Source organism: Thamnophis sirtalis, unplaced genomic scaffold (genome assembly GCF_051295495.1).
Source record: "Thamnophis sirtalis isolate CommonGarterSnake01/CBP01778 unplaced genomic scaffold, rThaSir2_p1.2 scaffold_7, whole genome shotgun sequence".
In the NCBI taxonomy this organism is placed as follows: Eukaryota; Metazoa; Chordata; class Lepidosauria; order Squamata; family Natricidae; genus Thamnophis; species Thamnophis sirtalis.
Window position 1 is genome coordinate 74,139,777 of NW_028261387.1, and position 20,229 is coordinate 74,160,005.

Here is a 20,229-nt window from a genome sequence, read left to right on the forward strand (position 1 = left end):
AACAGCATTCCATGCACCTTCAGTGTTTAGTCATGCTGGCCACATGACCACAGAGAACGTCTTCAGACAGCGCTGGCTCTTCGGCTTTGAAACGGAGATGAGCACCACTCCCTAGAGTTGGAAACGACTAGCACATATGTTGAAGGGGAACCTTTACCTTTAAGGGGATTATTTCTGTTCTATATATATATAGGACAATGCTTTAAGATGAATGGACTTCAGCTCCCAGCTTTCCCCAGCCAGCATGTCCCAGATGATGTTATTTATTTGGGTAATCAAATATCTGCAAGCAAAAACCAACCTCAAAGAACACCAAGGGCCCACAGACCAAACCAATTTATGTACAGGTGAAACTCGAAAAATTAGAATATTGTGCAAAAAGTTCATTTATTTCAGTAATGCAACTTAAAAGGTGAAACTAATTGATGAGATAAGACTCATTACATGCAAAGCAAGATAGTTCAAGCCGTGATTTGTCATAATTGTGATGATTATGGCGTACAGCTCATGAAAACCCCAAATCCACCATCTCAGAAAATTAGAATATTACATGCAATCAATAAAAAAAGGATTGTATCTAGAACAATATCGGACCACTGAAAAGTATAAGCATGCATATGTACTCAGTACTTGGTTTGGGCCCCTTTTGCAGCAATTACTGCCTCAATGCGGCGTGGCATGGAAGCTATCAGCCTGTGGCACTGAGGTGTTATGGAAGACCAGGATGCTTCAATAGCGGCCTTCAGCTCTTCTGCATTGTTCGGTCTCATGTCTCATCTTTTTCTTGGCAATGCCCCATAGATTCTCTATGGGGTTCAGGTCAGGCGAGTTTGCTGGCCAATCAAGCACAGTAATCCCACGGTCATTGAATCAGGTTTTGGTGCTTTTGGCAGGAAGGAAGCATGAAGTGCTCCAAAACCTCCTGGTAGATGGCTGCATTGACCCTGGTCTTAATGAAGCACAGTGGTCCAAAGTCCTGTTGCTCAGTGGTCCAAAGTCCTCTTTTCTGATGAGAGCAACTTTTGCATCTCATTTGGAAACCAAGGACCCAGAGTATAGAGGAAGAATGGAGAGGCCAATCAAGCACAGTAATCCCACAGTCATTGAACCAGTTTTTGATGCTTTTGGCAAAAGTTGCTCTCATCAGAAAAGAGGACTTTAGACCACTGTGCTCATTAAGACCAGGGTCAACGCAGCTGTCTACCAGGAGATTTTGGAGCACTTTATGCTTCCTTCCGCAGATGAGCTTTATGGAGATGCTGACTTCATTTTCCAGCTGCCCACACTGCCAAAAGCACTAAAACCTGGTTCAATGACTATGGGATTACTGTGCTTGATTGGCCAGCAAACTCGCCTGACCTGAACCCCATAGAGAATCTATGGGGCATTGCCAAGAAAAAGATGAGACATGAGACCGAACAATGCAGAAGAGCTGAAGGCCGCTATTGAAGCATCCTGGTCTTCCATAACACCTCAGCAGTGCCACAGGCTGATAGCTTCCATGCCACGCCGCATTGAGGCAGTAATTGCTGCAAAAGGGGCTCAAACCAAGTACTGAGTACATATGCATGCTTATACTTTTCAGAGGTCCGATATTGTTCTATGTACAATCCTTTTTTATTGATTGCATGTAATATTCTAATTTTCTGAGATGGTGGATTTGGGATTTTCATGAGCTGTATGCCATAATCATCACAATTATGATAAATTATGGCTTGCTTTGCATGTAATGAGTCTTATCTTATCTATTAGTTTCACCTTTTAAGTTGTATTACGGAAATAAATGAACTTTTGCATGATATTCTAATTTTTCGTGTTTCACCTGTAGTTATATTTAGTTGTTTGCAAGTTTGCAAAGATCAACAACATCCATCAGCAAGATGGGTGGTTTCTAAATGTGATAAATAAATAAACAACAAAATATCTGCAATGCTGGGTAGGGTGGAGAGACTGTATTCTTGTTTCCCTTTTTAGTAATCTTGCATAATAATTACAGAATAAAAGTCCTTTTAGGATTACTATGAATAGGAGAAGCAATGTGTGTCAATCTTTTCCCCCTCGGTTTGATTTTCCTTTTTTATTTTTATAACAAACCACGTTGAAGGGGATTTTACTCTTAATGTTTGCTTATAAATGCTTCAAATAAATATTTTCTGGAACTGATCCCTATTATCAGAAAGAAGTGTTAAATCACATTCAACTCAGCAGCTGTTTAGTGGCCAATGTAACTCCCCTTTGACTTCAGAGATATGAAACTGGGTAGAGATATAGATTGTAGATTATAGAGTACCTTTGAGTTTGTGTCTGTAAGTTTCATGCATATATATAATTACCATCATCCTTTTGCTCTAGCAGATTAGTGCGGAATTTTTCAGCAAGCCAAAAATATAATTAATACTGGTGCCATTTTGGAGGCGGAATTTAACATAAAAGAAAATAAATAAAGCTCTGAGGAGAATGAAGTTTAATCACATATTTTCAAACAAACAAAAACCGTGGGCTGCATTTGAGGTAAATCCCTTCTTAATTTAGCAAGAAGTTTATTTTGTAATTCTGAGTCAGGGAGGGAAATTCTTCCAGTACTGTAGTTTCTGTGAACTTTGCTGTGGATGTTATACACAGAGTTGGGTGCTGTTTGTTCGTTTGTTTGTTTGAACATGGGTAGTATTATTCAGCTTCAAGAGACAGGCACACAAAACACAGGCACACAGTTCTCAAATGGGCTTAAGAAAAGAATGGCAGGGAGTGAGATGCCCATAGAAAAGTCAAGGAAAGCATTTAAATAAGAAGAACATTTCATCCATTCATGAGGACTAAGGCCTCCATGCCAACTCTCCACTGCTCCAAACCCATCCCTGAGAATGGATGTGTAGGAAATTGATCACTTGCAACAATATTAGAAGAATTGCAAGAAAGAGAGAACCATTGGCATGACCAAGCATATTGATGTAAGTGAGCACTGAGCAGCCCTCTAAAAGAGCATTTCCCTCAGACGTTCATATGGTTCCCGCCCTACAGCTTGTAGGAAGTTATCACCCAGCCCTCTCCCAGAAAAATGAAATATCCTAGGAAATATTGAAAAGGCAGAATATTTCTCTGGATGTGAAAAGAAAGAAACATGTTTTAAAAGACAGAATAGCTGCCTGTAGCTTCCTGCCCATCCCCACTCTGTCAATGGGCCATTAAGAAGACCAAGCTAGTCCCTTTACATAATAAAGACTTCTCCACTTCAGCTCCAGGGGGATGGGATTAAGGCATGATAATATTGGCCCTTTACCCAACTCACCACATGGCATCTGAGAACTCAACTAAACCTGGATTCAAAACGCAGCCTAGAGAGTTGCCCCTGCATGGCCCCATGGGAGTCCGATAACCAATCAGAATACAAGCTCAAGAATCAAAGGCCAGAGAGGACATAAAACCAAGGACTCAGCATCTCAGTCCTCCCTTCTCTTTTCTCCACCAACATTGAAGCATATGATCACCATTTCTGTTCAGGGCACAAGCCATGCGGTCCTGTCCACCAATAAACCATCTTTCCAAGCAACCTCCATGTCTCCAGTGTCTTTTTCCCCACTTGGAGCCGAACTCAGAAGGACATTTCTTTCATCAAGCTCTTGCAGACATTCTTAGGAATGTGGCTGAGCTTCCAGGCCTAGGATTAGGATGGGTGTAGAGCAGGAATGATATTGACTTACCTTCACTACTGGTTCGCGAATGTGAGCGCGTGTTCTGCCCATGTACTTTTGGCAAAAAAAAGGGCCTAAATGGGATGCCATAGAGCTGGGGTGAGTGGGTGATGCCACCCGCAATTTCCGCTACCGGTCTGGGCAAACCGGTCCAAACCAGTAGAATATCACCTCTGATGCAGAGGCTATGTTAGATTTTGGTTTCTCATAAATGTGGCTGTTTTCTGGATCCATGTGTTTTTATTGTTAGCTTTCTCGCTATGTATTTTAAGACACTAGAGTCTTTTGGGAGTGAGGCAGTATCCATATCTATTACTAACTAACCAATAAAACCAAAGGGTTGAAAATAGCCACCAGTCTCTTTTTTTGCACATTTTGTAACACTTGCTACCACAATTGCCAAATTTTTTAGATATTACAGTTTTCTAATGTTCTGAGGCAGGAAATAATGCAGAAACTATATTGTAAATCAGAAATATCCAGGGAAGGATATAAAGAAAATCAAGATTGTGCAAACCCCACCATCAAGGCCCTACTCCCTTTTAATGTGCATTTGGAATCCTCTTCTCCAGATTTTTAAGTAGCCTTGCCTTCCTGTCCTTTACATGGGCCTTGAAAACATGTTTTCTCCCTCTCAGGCTGTGACTTACCTGGAGTTCGTGTTCTGCAAAGCAGTTGTGCAATTTATGTTGGTAGCTGTGCAGGTTATGTTGGTTCTCTGGTTACTGGCATCTTTCATCTTTTGTATTAGGCTTTTTTCTTTAAGTATCCTGCCTGGAGTTGTTGCACATTAGGCATCTCTAAAAACATTATAAACAAATAAAGGCACCTCTCTATGTAATCACCTAATGAGAAAGAAGGACTCATTGGAGAAGAGCCTAATGCTGGGAAAAATTGAGGGCAAAAGAAGAATGGGACAACAGAGAATGAGGTCGCTGGATGGAGTCACTGAAGCAGTAGGTGTGATCTTAAATGGACTCCAGAGGATGGTAGGGGACAGGAAGGCCTGGAGAAACCTTGTCCATGGGGTCGCGATGGGTCAGACACGACTTTGCAACTAACAACAATGTAATCATCAAGAGTTGTGCTTGATTCAAATGGGATGCTTTTATTTTATGATAAATCTGTGTATTCAAACTCCTTTGGGTTGTGTATCATCCAGTTTCTATATTACCCTTGCTTTTTTTCTTTAGAATTTTGACGATATAATATTGGCTTTAATTATTGTTAATTCCAGAAATGGTGCAAATTGGTCTTTGTAAAATAGTATTCAACAAAGTACTGATGCCTCCTGTTGCTCTTTTTTCTTGTGCTTTCTAACCAGCTTTTTGTAGAGGTATTGGATTCTCTGGTTTTCTTGGTTCTGAAAAAAGGAGGCTGAGATTTTTCGGCACAGACGGTGTGAGTATGCTTCCAAAAATACCGTAGCATAAATGGTGCAAAATAGAAGCACAACGCCCAGAACCAAAGCTGTGTTGGGAGGATTTGGCGTTTGCATGAAGCAGTTAGAAGAAACAAAGGTCAGGTTTTGATGGTAATTTCTCTCAAATGGAACCATTAGGGAAGGTTGGAAACCAACAAAACTTAGTTTGATCTGAAACAATAAAATGAATTATTCATTAGAAATGTAGAGGCTACCTCAAAGGGCAAAAAAATCAGACATCTTAAGATCTGCCCAGAACATCATGCTGTCTTTTGCATTTTCTTTTTTAAGCAAATGGCATTTACCACTTTTAAAAATGAATATTTATACTGTACACATTTAACATTTTCACCATTTATCTTTTTCTAGTCAAATTTGATTTTGTTTATCTCTTATGAGATTGGTTTATCTTTGAAGGGGAAACTAGGAGGTTAAAATTATTACTTGGTGTGTTGATTGGTTTGTTGGATATAATGTTGTTTTTGTTTTTACGTTACAATTGCCAGAAATACAGTACAGGTTGTGAAAACGTTGCCTGTATCATACACAGGGATTAGGAAAAGGAAGCCAAGTGAAATTCTCCCTGAAAATAGGCAGTGTTTGGTGTTTCAGATCTTAAGCCTTATTTATTAATTTATTATTATTTATTAATTAGACTTATATACTGCTTCATAGGGCTTTCAGCCCTCTCTAAGCGGTTTACAATTTTTTTAGCAAATTGAATCAGCAACTTGCCCCCACAGTCCGGGTCCTCATTTCACCCACCTCAGAAGGATGGAAGGCTGAGGCGACCTTGAGCCGGTGAGATTTGAACCGCTGAACTGCAGATCACAGTCAGCTAAAGTGGCATGCAGTACTGCACCCTAACCACTGCGCCACCTCGGCTCCTAAGCCCATGATGGTGAACCTACGGCATGCGTGCTACCACTGGAACGCAGAGCCCTCTCTGCTGTTGCCCAGCTCAGCTCCACTGTGTATGCGTGCACCTGATTTTTGGGTCTCTGCGTGCACATACACAGTGGTTGCGCATGCATGCGTGGGGGCAGGGTGGGTCACATGCACATGCAGGTGGTGGGAGAGTGCAGGGGGGTCATGCACGCATGCACAGGGGGCAGGGGGCATTGCATTGTGGGTGTGGGCATGCATTTGCACGCTGTCATGAGTGCACGATTTCGGCACACAAGGACAAAAAGGTTAGCCATCATTGAGCTAAGCTGATTTGTTGTCTACAATATTAAAATTCCATAGTGAATCCAGATACATTCATTTGACATGCATTGGCAAATGCCATTTCATGCCTCTATTTGAAATCCTGGAGGTTGCAGCCCCAACACATCTGAAAAGTTCCAGGCTGAAAGAGACCAACTTAAGCCCAAACTAGAGACTTCAGTACTCACTTCATATTTTACCCAGAATGTAACTGGGACAACAGGGATCTGAGTGACTTCAGTTACAGCTGTTTGTGCCAAATGAAAGGCAATGTAGTCAGTTGCTATGACAAGCAGCATCACCACTAGAACTAATGTGAGAAGAAAAACATGTCTGAGAGAAGCCTTGAGTTCTTTTTGGGACAATTTGAAGCTGCTTGGTTTGATTAACTTCCTGGATGTGCCAATCAGCAAATCCGCTGTTTTGTTTTCCCGAGCCAAATCTTCCAGCTTTGGGGTAATGTAAATATTATCAAAACAAACATCTGTAAGATAGTTCTTCAGGTACCATGTCGCTTGAAAAAGGAGAAAGAAGAGAAAGAAGCCAGCCGTCACCCGGTTGGTTAAAAGTATGACCTTCTGGACCAGCTTATCAGCATATAAAAAGTCTTCCTTGATACTTTGGCTAGCGTTAACCATTTTCTCATTTAGTTGGAAGATATTACTGTGATTTCTAAATTGAACATGGCTATCTCTTGATCTCAGCAAATTAACTGGCACGTGGTCATTTATGATTTTGAGAGAGTGGCTGAAGTCCCACGAAGCATTACCCAACAGGAGCATTGAGGCCACAAGGCTTTCCATGGAATTCTTGCAGGTGCATTTAATGATTTTCAAGATTGCTTGGATATTGTTCATAATATTTGGGATAATGTTGACAGCTACAATCATAAAGCAGGCAGACATTAGCAGCCTTCTTCCTTGTCTGGTCCCTAAGGTAGGCACAATTATAGTAAACAGGCACCGGACTGGATGCACCAAAAAGAGGATTAAGAACATGAGGAAACCAAGGACAGAGGATGCCAAGACAGAAAACTGGAAGGGATATTGCAGAGAGGAAAACATCCAGCAGTAGAAGAGGCCCCCAACAGATGCTGCAATGCAGGAGCAGATTGCACATAAGGATAAGAGTTGGCTGTGGCTGGATGGTAATGGTATGGAATAAGCAAGCCAGATATCCAGCATGAATTCTTGTATCTTTAGGAACTTAACATCCCAAATGTACGTCCAGATTCCCAACCTGTGTCAGTAATGGATAAAGTAGTTTCAATTGCTATTTTACACACATATATACACATATTTCATTTACACACACACACATATCTCTCTATATGTAGAAACATACACATTCAAGTTTGAAGAAAAATTCTATGTTTCCCACCTTTAATTCTGGAGCTCTAGGCAATGGGAGTGTTTCTTCCCATACTTTTCCTTACAACAACTCGTAGGTCAGGCAAAAAAATAAATAAATGAGGAGCCCAAAGTCACCCAGTGAGCTTCCATAGCTGAATTGGATTAGGACTTGGGTCTCCTTGCTTCTAGCCCAATATTTTACCCAGTTAAAAATAATACTATTGCATGCATTGGCCACCATAAGCTCTTAGCAAATACCAAAACAAAATTGTTTGTAATCAGCTGGTGAAACAGAAATACAACTGCAAGGCAACCATTCAGTTACAATCATATACTATTAAATCAATGCTTATTTTTGGACTGGTTTGAAAAGAAATCTTTGTGCAGTTACTCTACACTCCTCCGTACAAAATATACAACTGCAAAGTAATTGTTTCAAACAATAAACTGAAACTCATTTGCATTGACTTCAGAATAATATAGGTTATGTTAATACAATCTTTCAATTCTCTGCTATATTACCCAAATCTTTTTAATGAAAGCATTCTCAAAATAAGGTATCAGATCTATATTTTCTTCAGTGAAACAGTTCTTATTACAATGTAGTTGTTGGGTTTTTTTTTGTTTCCTTTGCTAATACAAGCAACAATATTTTACTATATCAATTAAAATATTTTTTTAAAAAAACTACACATACCCAGTTTTATGAAGAAGTTCCCAGATCCTTTGGAAACAGTCAGCAATCCTGAAAATATTCATCTTATTTTAAAATTAAAAAATAAAATAAATTAATTGAAACCCAACAACAAAATGGGATAGAACCTCCCAGAAAATCTGGAATTAGATAATAAGAGATATTAAATTAAATTTCAACTCAAAAATGTTAATTTAAAAAAAAAAAAGCTTAACTGTTCATTTAAATTGTTAATCCAATCTGCAGTGTACCCTAAAGAAGAATAACATTTCCTCCATTTGTGCCTGTCGCTGATTGAATATCATACCAATAATATTAAACATAAGATTAATAATTGTAGTTCTAAACGATCTCTGCCAGTCTGTTTCCTTGCACTAGTAGTATATTGTTAAAACTACACTTAGTATTGCAAAAGTAGATTCAGAAAAAGCAGAAGCTATGGAACATTTATTTTTATACTACACTGGGATTGGTCACTCAGAATTCCCACTGAATCATGGTGGCTAACTTAACCAGCTGATTGCTATCTACTTTAAAATATTTCTCTCATGTGTTGTTTTACTATTGAAATTGTTTTCATTGTTGATTGGGAGCTACTCAGAATTTGATATAATATAAATGCTTTCATAAATAAATAATTTAATATTAGTGAGCATATTTTGATGGCACTGTGCTCACTTAGAAATTGTGTTCCCAAACTTAAAATATCTATTCATGCAGTGCATTATAGCAATGCAAAAATTCAGTCAGGATTTTTTGGACATTAGCAAGAGAGCAATAATAAACACGACAAGTACCACAATTATTATGTAATTCCCTGGCTGCTTTCCAGTTGCCCACATTTCAAAAACAGTATCAGAGAGGTTTTATAGCAAAGGGAGATAAACAATAAGGTGAGCCTGATTTCTTGTGACTAGCCATGCCTACCAAGACAACCATTTTGTTAGAATGCCATGACATATTCTCACATTCCAAAACTGCTTACTGTCCCCAAATATTTTTCCCCAGTATCATCCGAAGAACCAGCCATTTCTTAACTTTGAGTCAAACTAGACTTGATAGTGTTCTAATTGAAATCAGTGTGTTCTGTTAAATCAACGGCAGCTGAATTAAAACTGGAGAGTAAATATTCAACTCTTTCTGCTTGGTTTATAACAGACTTTCCTTCTTGAAAAGCAAACAATATAAATACCAGCTTGAAGAGATGTCTTTAGACTGAACCCATGACATGAGATAAAGGCAATCTTCCATCTTTATGAATGGCAGTTCTTCTTAACCACCATTCATAGTATTAGTCCTACACAAAGAGAGTAAGAAAGGAAAAACACATATTTTACAAGACAATGATGCAGCTTGGCTGTTCTGTGCTCCTTCCAGCTCAGATTGAACTGCATTTTTCCCCTAAGTCTTTTCTCCATATTTAGGTGATAAGCAAGCTAGCTTTTCAGATGAATGATTCAAAGAAATATAGGAAAACATAAATACACAGTGACGTGCAGTCAGGGGAGGCAGGGGAGGCAGGGGAGGGGGAGGCAGAGCCTCACCACTGTCATCATGAAAAGAAAAAAAATGTAAAAGGAAAAAGGCTGAGCTAGTTGCTGCCAGTGGATGACTCTGCTTAGTGCTTAACTGTTTAAAAAAGCCTCTAAAAAAGTGCCCTCTACAGAAGGAGGCAGGAGAACCACGTGCCTCATTTGGTCTGACTTTATGATCACTCGAGCAGAGTTAACCAAGGGTTAAAAGCTGAAAAATTCCTTATGTAGATGAGGCACGTGGTTCTCTTGCCTCCTCCTGCAGAGGGCCCTTTTTTAGAGGCTTTTTTAAACAGTTAAGCAGAGTCATCCATTAGGGACTCTGGCAGCAGCTAGCCCAGTCTGACCTCATCAGCTTGCCTTTTTCCTTTTACATTTTTACATTTTCATGATGGCAGGCAAGAGCAGAGTTGAAATCCTCTGTGAAACAGCTGGAAAAGGTATGTGGGTTGGAGGGACAGGGAGGAATTCAAAATTAATCCTCCTGGTGCAACTTTGTGTGTGTTTGTGCATGCGTGCATGCGTTTGTTTCTTCACTCAAACAAACTCAATTTGAGAGAGAGTTTGTTTGAGAGGGAAGAGAGGGAAGGGGATAGGACAGGCAAGGAGGGCAGCAGCCTCTTTTGCCCGCCTCTGCTGGTGGGCTGGTGCTTTCTTTTGCTCAGAGGCGGGCAGCTCAGGTGGGCTGCCGCCTCTGGGCAAAAGAAAGAAAGCAGCAGCCTGCCAGCCTGTCTGAGCTGCCCGCCTCTGGGCAAAAGAAAGCGCCAGCCTGCCAGCTCGCTTTCTTTTGCTGGCCTCTATGTCCGCGGCTGCCGCAAAAGAAAGAAAGCACCAGTCCGCCAGCCCGCATGAGCTGCCCACCTCTGGGCGAAAGAAAGTGGCAGCCCACCAGCTCTCTTTCTTTTGCCCACCTCTGTGTCCGTGGCTGTCAGAGCTCAGGCGGACAAAAGAAAGAAAGCGCTTTGACAGTGGGGTGTCGAGGAAGAGGAGAGAATGCCTGAGCATCACCAGCCATAAACCTCACCGCACGTCACTGTAAATACATATATGGTGCTTGAGTGGGCAACATTTGTTATTAATATTATAATTGTGCAGCTTAATAGAATAATAGCATCCCGTGAAGCCTATTTCCTTATGAAACTGCTGAAATCATTTACCTCAAAAACCAAATGATGAACAAATGTAATATTGCTCATTTCCCCTTCCTCTTTCACAGAAAAGAAATGTTTTCTTTATTGGTTATTAATGGAATTTTCTTCTGTGTTTGTTTTAAAATCTTATTACAGCGAGAATACACACAACTTTAGGACCAAAGCAGATATTTGCAGACACTCAGAGATAAAAAGACATAAAATGGATGCTTTAAGCTAAGGCAATTATTTTGCCCTCAAAAGTTGCTTTTAAAAAGCTAAATTGATTGGCTTCATTCACTCTTTGTAAATCACATTATCTGCATTCCTTCCTTCAATGGTTACGTTGAAAGGAAGTTATACCCACTTAGGTTTTGGTAGAAGAAAGTGGGAATGGGAATATTTTTCATTAGACAGACCATTCTTTTTAAAAGTCTCCAGTTTTCCCATTGATTCGGCTATGAGTCCCTTCATAGCTGATCTCATCAAAAAGCCATTTCCGTTTATGGAATAAATGTGTCTGTGATGAATTCTAAAAGTCTGCAAAGAGCAAAAAAAATTTTTTGCTTTTTTACAGATGGAGGGAATTATATTTCAATTTGTTTTGGTAATAGTTCAAAAATTCATCTTGCTGAATAGGGCTTGGGTGATTTAAGGACTTCTTTCAGCAATCCAAGAGCTAGGGGGCTTAGCCAGGGGTGGGCTGCTACAGGTTCACCCGTGTTCAGAAGTACCCATAGCTAACGTTATAGCCGGTTCCAAGAGCCTCCAAATCCCATCCTTGACTGCCCCCCTGTCCCCCCCCCACTCCCCCCCACCCATCCCAGGAGTCTCTACATGGCCCATTTTGGATGTGAGGTAAGTGCAGGGCCAGTGCAGAGATTTGGGGAGGGGGGAAAACAGGCTTCCTGGAAGTTCCGGAAGTTTTGGAAGGGGCCTGTTTCTGGCCTCTGGAGGGCCTCCAGAGCCCAGGGAAGGCAGTTTTTGCCCTCCCAGGGGCTCGCAAAAAGTCTCCAGAGCCTGGGGAAGGTGAAAATGTCATGGTGCAGGAAGCTGACTAGGCCATGCCCACTGTGGCCACACCCACCCAGCAACCAGGCAGAAATTTTGGGCCGAAAAATTTGCTGAAATTTTTGGAGCCCATCCCTCGGCTTAGCACTTAGAAGAACTCCCCTTTTACATGTTCCCACAGCATCCCATTCATGTTGTATCCTCATGTATCGCTTCTGTCCACTGTTCTCCCTCTACACACCTAGAGAAGCCATTCCAACCTATTTACGGTCTTCTTCCAACAGGAAAGTATTTCTGCTTCTCTTTTTTTTGGTTCCACCACAAAACCGCGTTCGACTAAACCACGCTCGACGAAACCGCGTAGCTGACGTCATCAACAGGGCGACAACAGCACGGAGACAGAAGCATGCTGTAAATGCTAAACCTAAAATTAACACCTAAACCTAACCCCCCTAAACCTAACCCTAAACCTAACCCTAACCCTTAACCTAACCCTAAACCTAACCCTAACCCTTAACCTAACCCTTAACCTAACCCTAAACCTAACCCTAAACCCAACCCTAAACCTAACCCTTACCTTAAGTTGAATCGGCTTGCTTTCAAAGCGCTATTTAAAGCGCCCTTCTTTCTCCGCGCTGGCTGTTGTCGCCCTGTTGATGACATCAGCAACGCGGTTTAATCGGGCGCGGCTTAGTTGAGCGCGGTTTTGACGGGTCACACTTTTTTTTCTTTCCCGAGGTACTTTTAATCTCATTTTCTTCTCTTCCAGAGCCCTTCGTGATGCACAGGTTAATATGTTATCCTCATCCACAAGACATTGATGAAAATAATAGGAACCCTTTGCAGATAAAACCAGAACTGTACTTATTAGCGTTTATGGAAGAAGAACTGAATAAAAACCACAGCATCGTACTGTTCTATATAATCACTATAGCAAGATTGTACGTGCAGAAATGGAAAAGTAAAGTAGCTCCACATGTCGAAAATTGGATATTTAACCATTTTAAGAGAGATAACGAAAGTGACATGGATGCCTAGTCAGAGACATTTTCAAAGGTTTTTCATAAAGATTGGAGTCTATGTATTATATTACAAAAATAGAGAAATTAGCTTGATCATAAAGGGCTTTATAAATTGAATAAGGAGAGATAATAACAAGTTTAAATAGTAACTACAATGGTTGATGGATCCCTGAAGAAAGTGGCTATAAGTATTTTTAATTTAGATGTTTAGTTTTGTATTTGCAGGTTTATGTTTCTTTTTATAATTATATAATATAAAAAACAGTTATTGTCCTAATCTTGAGTTTTCAGAAAACATATGCTGGCATCTGTTGTGCTGCCCCAGTGGCCAGACTCTCTCATTGATGAAACCAATCACTGTTACAGATCTTTCCATTTTAATGTGGGACAACTTAAAGAGAGCACTTGAGAATTTTCTCTCCCACCAAGCATTACCCACTGGTATGAGAGACAACCACTGGCTGGTGAAGCAAGACAAGTTGACTAGTCAGCTCAGTTATTTTTCAATGTGGAATTAGAGACTAGATCTGTGCTCAGAAATATTCCGAGTAAAGATCACAAGCACAGAAGTGGGGCTGTAAGGAACATGGACTGTTTCTTCCCTCTTCGCCCTTGGTCCTCCTCTGCACCTGTAACAAGGAAGGCCCATCCTTAACCCGTGCTGCAAGAGAACAGTAGTGATAACAATATTGTGAAATAGGCCATGAATGAGGCAAAATAGCACTTCCCCAAATAATGAAAAAGAGTTTCAAAAAGAGTCACACGGAACCCCTGATCAGCAAACACAGTTAAAAAAACTGTACTCGTTAGTCAAAGAATAATCAACTTAGAACTGACAGAAACAAGAACTCTCTTCCCTAGTTTAAAAATGAGACCTAAATCTCTGCATATTAGAAGTATTTTGGGAAGCACTGGTGAGGCAGCATAGAGGCAAATTCCCTTGCAGGAAGTTAGCCATGATCTTAAAACAGTGGAGACAAACTCAAGGCCCAGGAGTCGGATCCGGCCCATGGGGTACTTAGATCTGACACACAGTGCTGCTCTGGAAACCGCAAATGACTGGTCCGCAGTACAGTGGTGGGTTATTTTACTACCAGCTCGCTTATACGCGCATGCACACTCATGCGACGCTTCTGCGGATGCAGGCAGGTTGGCGGAGCCTCCCGCCGCTGCCATTACCAGTTCTCCCGATCCGGGGTGAACCGGCAGAAACCCACCTCTGCTGCGGTACCTCTGCCTGTGAAAACAGAGCTGGGGGGGGGGGCTACGTGCAACCCTTCTGAGCTCCATTTTCGCTAGAAGAGGATTGCAGGAGGCCATTGAAGCTGAAAACGGAGCTCGCAAGGACCATTCGCGAAAACTCTGTTTTCACTGACACGAGGTTGCAGGAGGCTGTCACAGCTGAAAACAGAGCTCAGGAGCCCATTTTTGGTGGCAAAGCGCTCGAGCCACCAGAGGTGCCCACCCTGTCTTAGAAGATCTGAGGCTCTGGATTGAGAAAGACCAAACTGGGAGTGGTTTGTTGTGGCCCAGCAGGATCTGGTTGAGCTACTGATGGACTCGGATAGTGAGGAACCATATGAGTCTGCCAGGGAAGATGTGGAGGACTCTGGGCAGGGTTCAGACTCAGAGCAGTGGGGAGGACTCAAGGCAGTTTGTTCCTGATGCCAGGCACAGAAGGGCAGAGAAACGGAAGCAGCAGTGTCGAGGCAGACTCAGAGACAATAATTAAGCCTAGGTGGTTGTGGCTTGGCCCCTCCCAAGAGAGTATATAAGTAAAGAAGTGGGGAGGAGTCATTTCCAAGACACAACCATTTGAAACTGTATTGGAATACTCTGTCTGTCATGTATCTGTGCCTGTTGGATTTTCAACTAGTCTTGCATGTGAGTCGTGTCTGGGCCTTCAGCCAAAGGAGTTGATAAAGCCGTGATTAAAGAGTGGCAAACAGCCAAGCCTGTGTCTGGGTGATTTGCAGGTCGGAGGGGAGTTCAGAACAGGTTTTGATGAGGGTGGATCCTTGGCTAACTTAAAGAATACCTGTTATTAGGATAGAACAATCTCTAAGAAGAAAACCAGTGGCTGGTAAACCAGCCCGCAACAGGAGCCATCCAGGCAGTCTTGTTCTCTCTGCAGGGATATGAACGGCAAGAAGTAGGAAATGAACAATCAGATATTGTAGTGGTTGTAGTCCAGATTAAGAACCAGTCCAGCTGTGTTGCCAACCCAGTGCAATCCAGACTGGAATTTCCAAGAGGTGGCTTAAGAAACTGCTAGGAGAAGCATGGGAGACAAGCAGTATGGAACTGACTCAAGATTAGTTTGAAGAAAAAGAACATTAAGAAGAGAGAAAGAGTGATGGGGGGAGTTTACTTTGCCCCCACAGCCGCATTTCGACAGAAGACTGAATAGGCACATCAGTCGTAGTCATCTTCTTAAATTGAGGTACATTTTAATCCTAATTCAATCATAACCAGGATCCATATTTATTCTACATTTTTAAGATGATGCATTTTTTTTCTCTTTCTGTCTCTTAGTAATGCATTAGAGACAATTAATGCTGTTTACAGATAAGAGAAGGAAAGAGGGAAAGAGTTATAAATTCTTCTGCTCTGTTTCCATCCTTGCCGGCACTATGACTCAAAACTGCTCTCTTCATAATGAAGATTATTTCATCAAAATTTCAGTAATGTTTCCTTGACATTGGAACAGGATTCTATTTTATTTATTTTATTTTCACTTTGTTTCCTGCCTCAGAGCTAAAGCCATGGTTTTGTCACACATTTCACATAGATGTATAGCAAGATATGGTCTCTATGCAGCTGCCATTAAGTATCTGGTGTGGCTTTGAATTCAAGCACAGCTGGTTTCTTAGAAGTTAATCAAAGATCACACACAACCTTATCAAGCTTTATTAGAATTTTTTTGTTAATGATTTGCTATATCATCTGCTCACACAATCTGCCCTGCTCTGACATGGAAATTCTTTTGCAGTACCTTGGGCCATGAATCTTTTTCTCCTTTTCCCCCCTCTTCTTTTTATTTATTGCAGATAAATAAAATTATAGAGGATTGGCAGAGACAATCTGAATGGATATGACTCCCCTTCCAAGATTTAAAATTACAAAATGTTATATGTATCAAATAACTTAGCTTTTATAGATTAATACAAGTTATTATCAACTTGCTTCTTACATTTAATCCCAGAATGGTCCAGGTCTAGAAGAATGAGGCCTTGCCAGGCATTTGATATCATAGAAACATACACTAAGCTCTTCTTATTAAATTGTTCCAACATTAATCTATATTGATATTCTTATATTTAAAATAAATAAAGCTAAAATTTAAAGCATTTGCATATAGAGTAAAGCCTACTAAGAGCCGTATCTACTGCATGATTGTACCTCCTTGCAATAATTTTCCTATCCAACTTTTAGTGCTTTCACAACTTCACAACATTTTAGGCTAGACATAAATCACAGTCATGACAACTGACAATGATTTCTTAGTGTAACCTTAATGCCATCTTAAGAATAAGCTCTTCATAAGTATTATTCCAGCTATTGATACCAATTCCTCTCTTATCCAAAGGACAAGTAGCTGAGGAAAGGAAACATAATGGGTTTGATAAATGATTTATCTGAAAATGAGCAGATTCATTCAGTTTGTGAAAGCATAAGGGTCTTGGAGCTAGTGATTTCCCCTGTTTGTTATTTCTCCAAACCAACCTTTTCCCATCTTTTTACCCTGGCTCCTCCAGGCTAAATAAATAATTGAAATAATTTTCTGGTATCAAGGAACACCTCCACAAAAATGGCCATAGTACAAAAACTTCATAATAGAATTCACATCTAACAAATGCAACCCATAAATGGTAGGCCAGCAGCTGAGTCATGGCGCATAAAAATTCCAACCACTGCAAGCACTAGCACTGCATAGTACAAAATGGTTCCCCCCCTTTTTTTAAAAAATCAGGAACTCTCACAGAACCTCTAGCGATATCTTGCGGTTCTGCAGAACTCCAGTTGAGAAAAGCTGCTCCAAAGGATCTCCCCAGATTTTCCCAGATTTTTGGGAGACAGAATAAAGTGCAGAGAAGAGAGCTTGCATAGAATTCTTCTCTCTGCACCCCTAATCCTGTGGTAAATGCAAACCCATTGTTGGAAGAAATATTAATCTGGTTCCATTCCAAGATGGGACAAAGGCACTGGATACAAAAGGGAGGCTGGAGGCTGATTGGAAAGATGGTTTAATGATGAAGCAGAACTACATGGATGGTCCTGAACAGGTGACCACATGGAGTTGAGAGTGACGGGTTTTTGTACTTCTCTTGGGTTTTGCACTTGAGCTTCCTGATCCTGTGCAAGATCATGTATTTTATTGGCTGTTGTCAGACTCCCTTGGTGCCATGTAGGGGTTATGTAGGGGTCATAGCTGCCTCTAAAGGCAAAGTACAAATCCTAGGTGTTTGTCTGAGGTAAGTTTGTTTGAAGTTTGGAGAGTGGTGCAATAATTCCTATTATGGCTTAATGGCTTTGTCCTGTATTGGCTCTTGTGTGAAGACTAATCTGCCTTTGTTCACACTTTGCTGCAAGAAGTAATGGATTACCAAATCTGCATTTCCCAAAGCTACCCTAGCTCAGTACCTGCTTGGGGGCAGGGAGCTGGGGCTCTGAGTTTCTGTCTCTCTTAATATTTTTATTGCTCTTTTAGGGGAAATATTTTATCCTGCCTTTTTAAATATTTCATTCTTCTAGGAGAGAGGTGGGTGCTAGCTTTCTACACCATCATTTGCAAGCTTGTAGATGTCTCCAAACTTGATTTCTCCAAATAGATTTCTCCAAAGTTGAATACTACTAATACTTGCCAAATATTTTGTTTCTCACCATCCTTGATCTAGTATTAACATTCTCATATCCTTGCATCAGAGACACATTTTAATAATCTCTGCAGTAAATACTATTCAATGCACATATCTCCATGAAGTCATTTATTTTCTCTCTGATTGATGACGAGTGCAAATATTTGTACAGAAACCTTTTTAAAAAATGTTAATCAAAGCATCTCGTGGTTCGGAGGGAAAAGCATTCTTGTTCGGGGGAAAAAAGAGACAAAAGGAGCACAAGCTTTTAAGCAACAGGTTTCCCTTCAGTAATTGGTCAGAGATTTTGGTGGTGTGGAGTGTTGGTTTAAAGCAGTGATGGCTAGCCATTTTGTTGTTGGGTGCCAAAAATGCAAGCGCGCACGTGCGATAGCATGCGTGCATGCTGTCATCCATAATGCAACGCGTGCCCCCACATGTGCATGCACGCAGAACCCCACCCCAAGCTCCCCCACAAGTGCTGCACTGCTAGCTTCCAAGCTGAGCTTGGTATTTCCTCGGGGGGGGGGAGGCCATTTTCACCCTCCCCAGGCTCCAGAGGCTTTCTGGAGCCTGAGGAGGGTGAAAACGGCCTCCCGCAGCCTTCCGGAGGCCCTCTGGAAGCCAGAAATGGAGGCTTTCCTGAAGCCTGGGAAGGCAAAACCGGCCTCCCCTGGCCCTCCAGGTCGAAAATCGGTTGACCGGCACGCATGCGTGCTACAGCTGACAGCTTGTGTGATGGCAGATATGGCTTCACATGCCACCTGTGGCACCCATGCCATAGATTTGTCATCACGGGGCCAAAGCATGTGAAAAAATGTATACTATGGTAGTAGTATCAACAGTGTATTTCCTCCTATGTAACACAATACTGGCCGCTTGTGGCCAAATGGTGTAATTTTATTACAATGCTGTCTGAAAATGCATAATCCAAACAGCAGAGACATACTGTAAGTTCTGCATTGCAACCAGAGGTCATTGTATTGTGTGAATAAATGCAAAGCAATAGTGTGTATCACAAAACCAAGTAGCAATTATTTCCATTGTTTAAATAGGAACATTTCAGATTATCAGCTAAAAGTCGCATCTCCAATTTGGGTGGTTGTGTCATAACAATAGGATGAACTAGTGCTAAGTCACATCAGTCAATTGTTTTAAAGCTAATGGTTGAATAGGTATGCTAAAAAGATAGCATTTTAGGAGATAAAAGTCCCAATCACCTAGAAATGTATTTACCCAGTCATGTAAAACAACCAGGGATCTTGAGATTATCAGGCTTATTATATGATCTGATATGTGATAGTTTTAATTCTGTAGGTTTTTTTTTTAAAGGAATTATGGGGTCATAAAAAGAGAGTGAATATGTTTATAGTGTCTAATTGCTTTTAGCTGTAGAGGAATATATTTTGTAAGATGAGTGACAATATAAATCATTTCAGTAAAGAAATATTCACTAACATGACAGCAGCCAGGAATTCAAAGAAAGTTAAGGAAGTTCAACCAAGTTAGAACTGAGATAAAAGACCACCAAGAATCTTACAATGATATGCAAAATGGGGATGCTAGAAAGACATCCCCAGAAGGCAGCCATGGCAAATCTTTTCCATGCTGTTGCCAAGATAATTTCACAGTACATGTACAGCCAATCGTCAACTTAAGGTCACAATTGAGCCTAAAATTTCTTTTGCTAAGTGAAACATTTGTTAAGCGAGTTTTGCCCCATTTTTTCTTGCCACAGTTAAGTGAATCACTGCAGTTGGTAAATTAGTAACACGGTTGTTAAGTGAAACTGGTTTCCCCGTTTGCTTCTCAGGAGGTTGCAAAAGGTGATCACATGACCCCTGGACACAACCACCACCATAAAGATGAACCATTTGGCAAACATCTGGATTTTGATCATGGGACTATGGGGATGCTGCAATGGTAACTGTGGAAAACAATAGCAATAGCAATAGGAGTTAGATTTATATATCGCTTCATAGGGCTTTCAGCCCTCTCTAAGCGGTATACAGAGTCAGCATATTGCCCCCAACAACAATCCGGGTCCTCATTTTACCCACCTTGGAAGGATGGAAGGCTGAGTCAATCCTGTGCCAGTGAGGTTTGAACAGCCGAACTGCAGAACTGCTGTGACGTAACTTTGAACGGTCACTAAGTGAACTGTCAGGGACTACTTGTTGATCTCAGAAGTTTAATCCAGCTTCAAAAAACAATCGTTGTCATCTATCCCAGAGGTTAAAATTGATGAAAGAAGATGTCCTCAATCAGGAGTTGAAGCTTATAACAGTAGAACAATTGGTTATCTTTC

The 20,229-nt window shown here is 41.0% G+C and overlaps 1 protein-coding gene across 1 annotated transcript; it reads right to left on the bottom strand.

Annotated features, from left to right (window-relative positions):
- Positions 1–4,959: 4,959 nt before the first annotated feature.
- Positions 4,960–8,480, bottom strand: OCSTAMP (osteoclast stimulatory transmembrane protein). Its single transcript, XM_014064145.2, has 3 exons — positions 8,371–8,480; positions 6,510–7,560; positions 4,960–5,283 (listed from the first exon to the last, which is right to left on the bottom strand). The coding sequence occupies exons 1-3, from the start codon at positions 8,430–8,432 to the stop codon at positions 4,960–4,962; spliced, it is 1,437 nt and encodes a 478-aa protein (XP_013919620.2). The 5' UTR covers positions 8,433–8,480.
- Positions 8,481–20,229: the final 11,749 nt, after the last annotated feature.

Bases quoted from the DNA above. Each gene is read 5' to 3' on its own strand.
- OCSTAMP (XM_014064145.2), bottom strand. From the start codon at position 8,432: ATGAATATTTTCAGGATTGCTGACTGTTTCCAAAGGATCTGGGAACTT. The intron at 7,561-8,370 runs GTATGTGTAGTT...TTACTGACACAG, and splicing joins GAACTTCTTCATAAAACTGG to GTTGGGAATCTGGACGTACA. The intron at 5,284-6,509 runs GTGAGTACTGAA...TTATTGTTTCAG, and splicing joins CATTCTGGGTAAAATATGAA to ATCAAACTAAGTTTTGTTGG.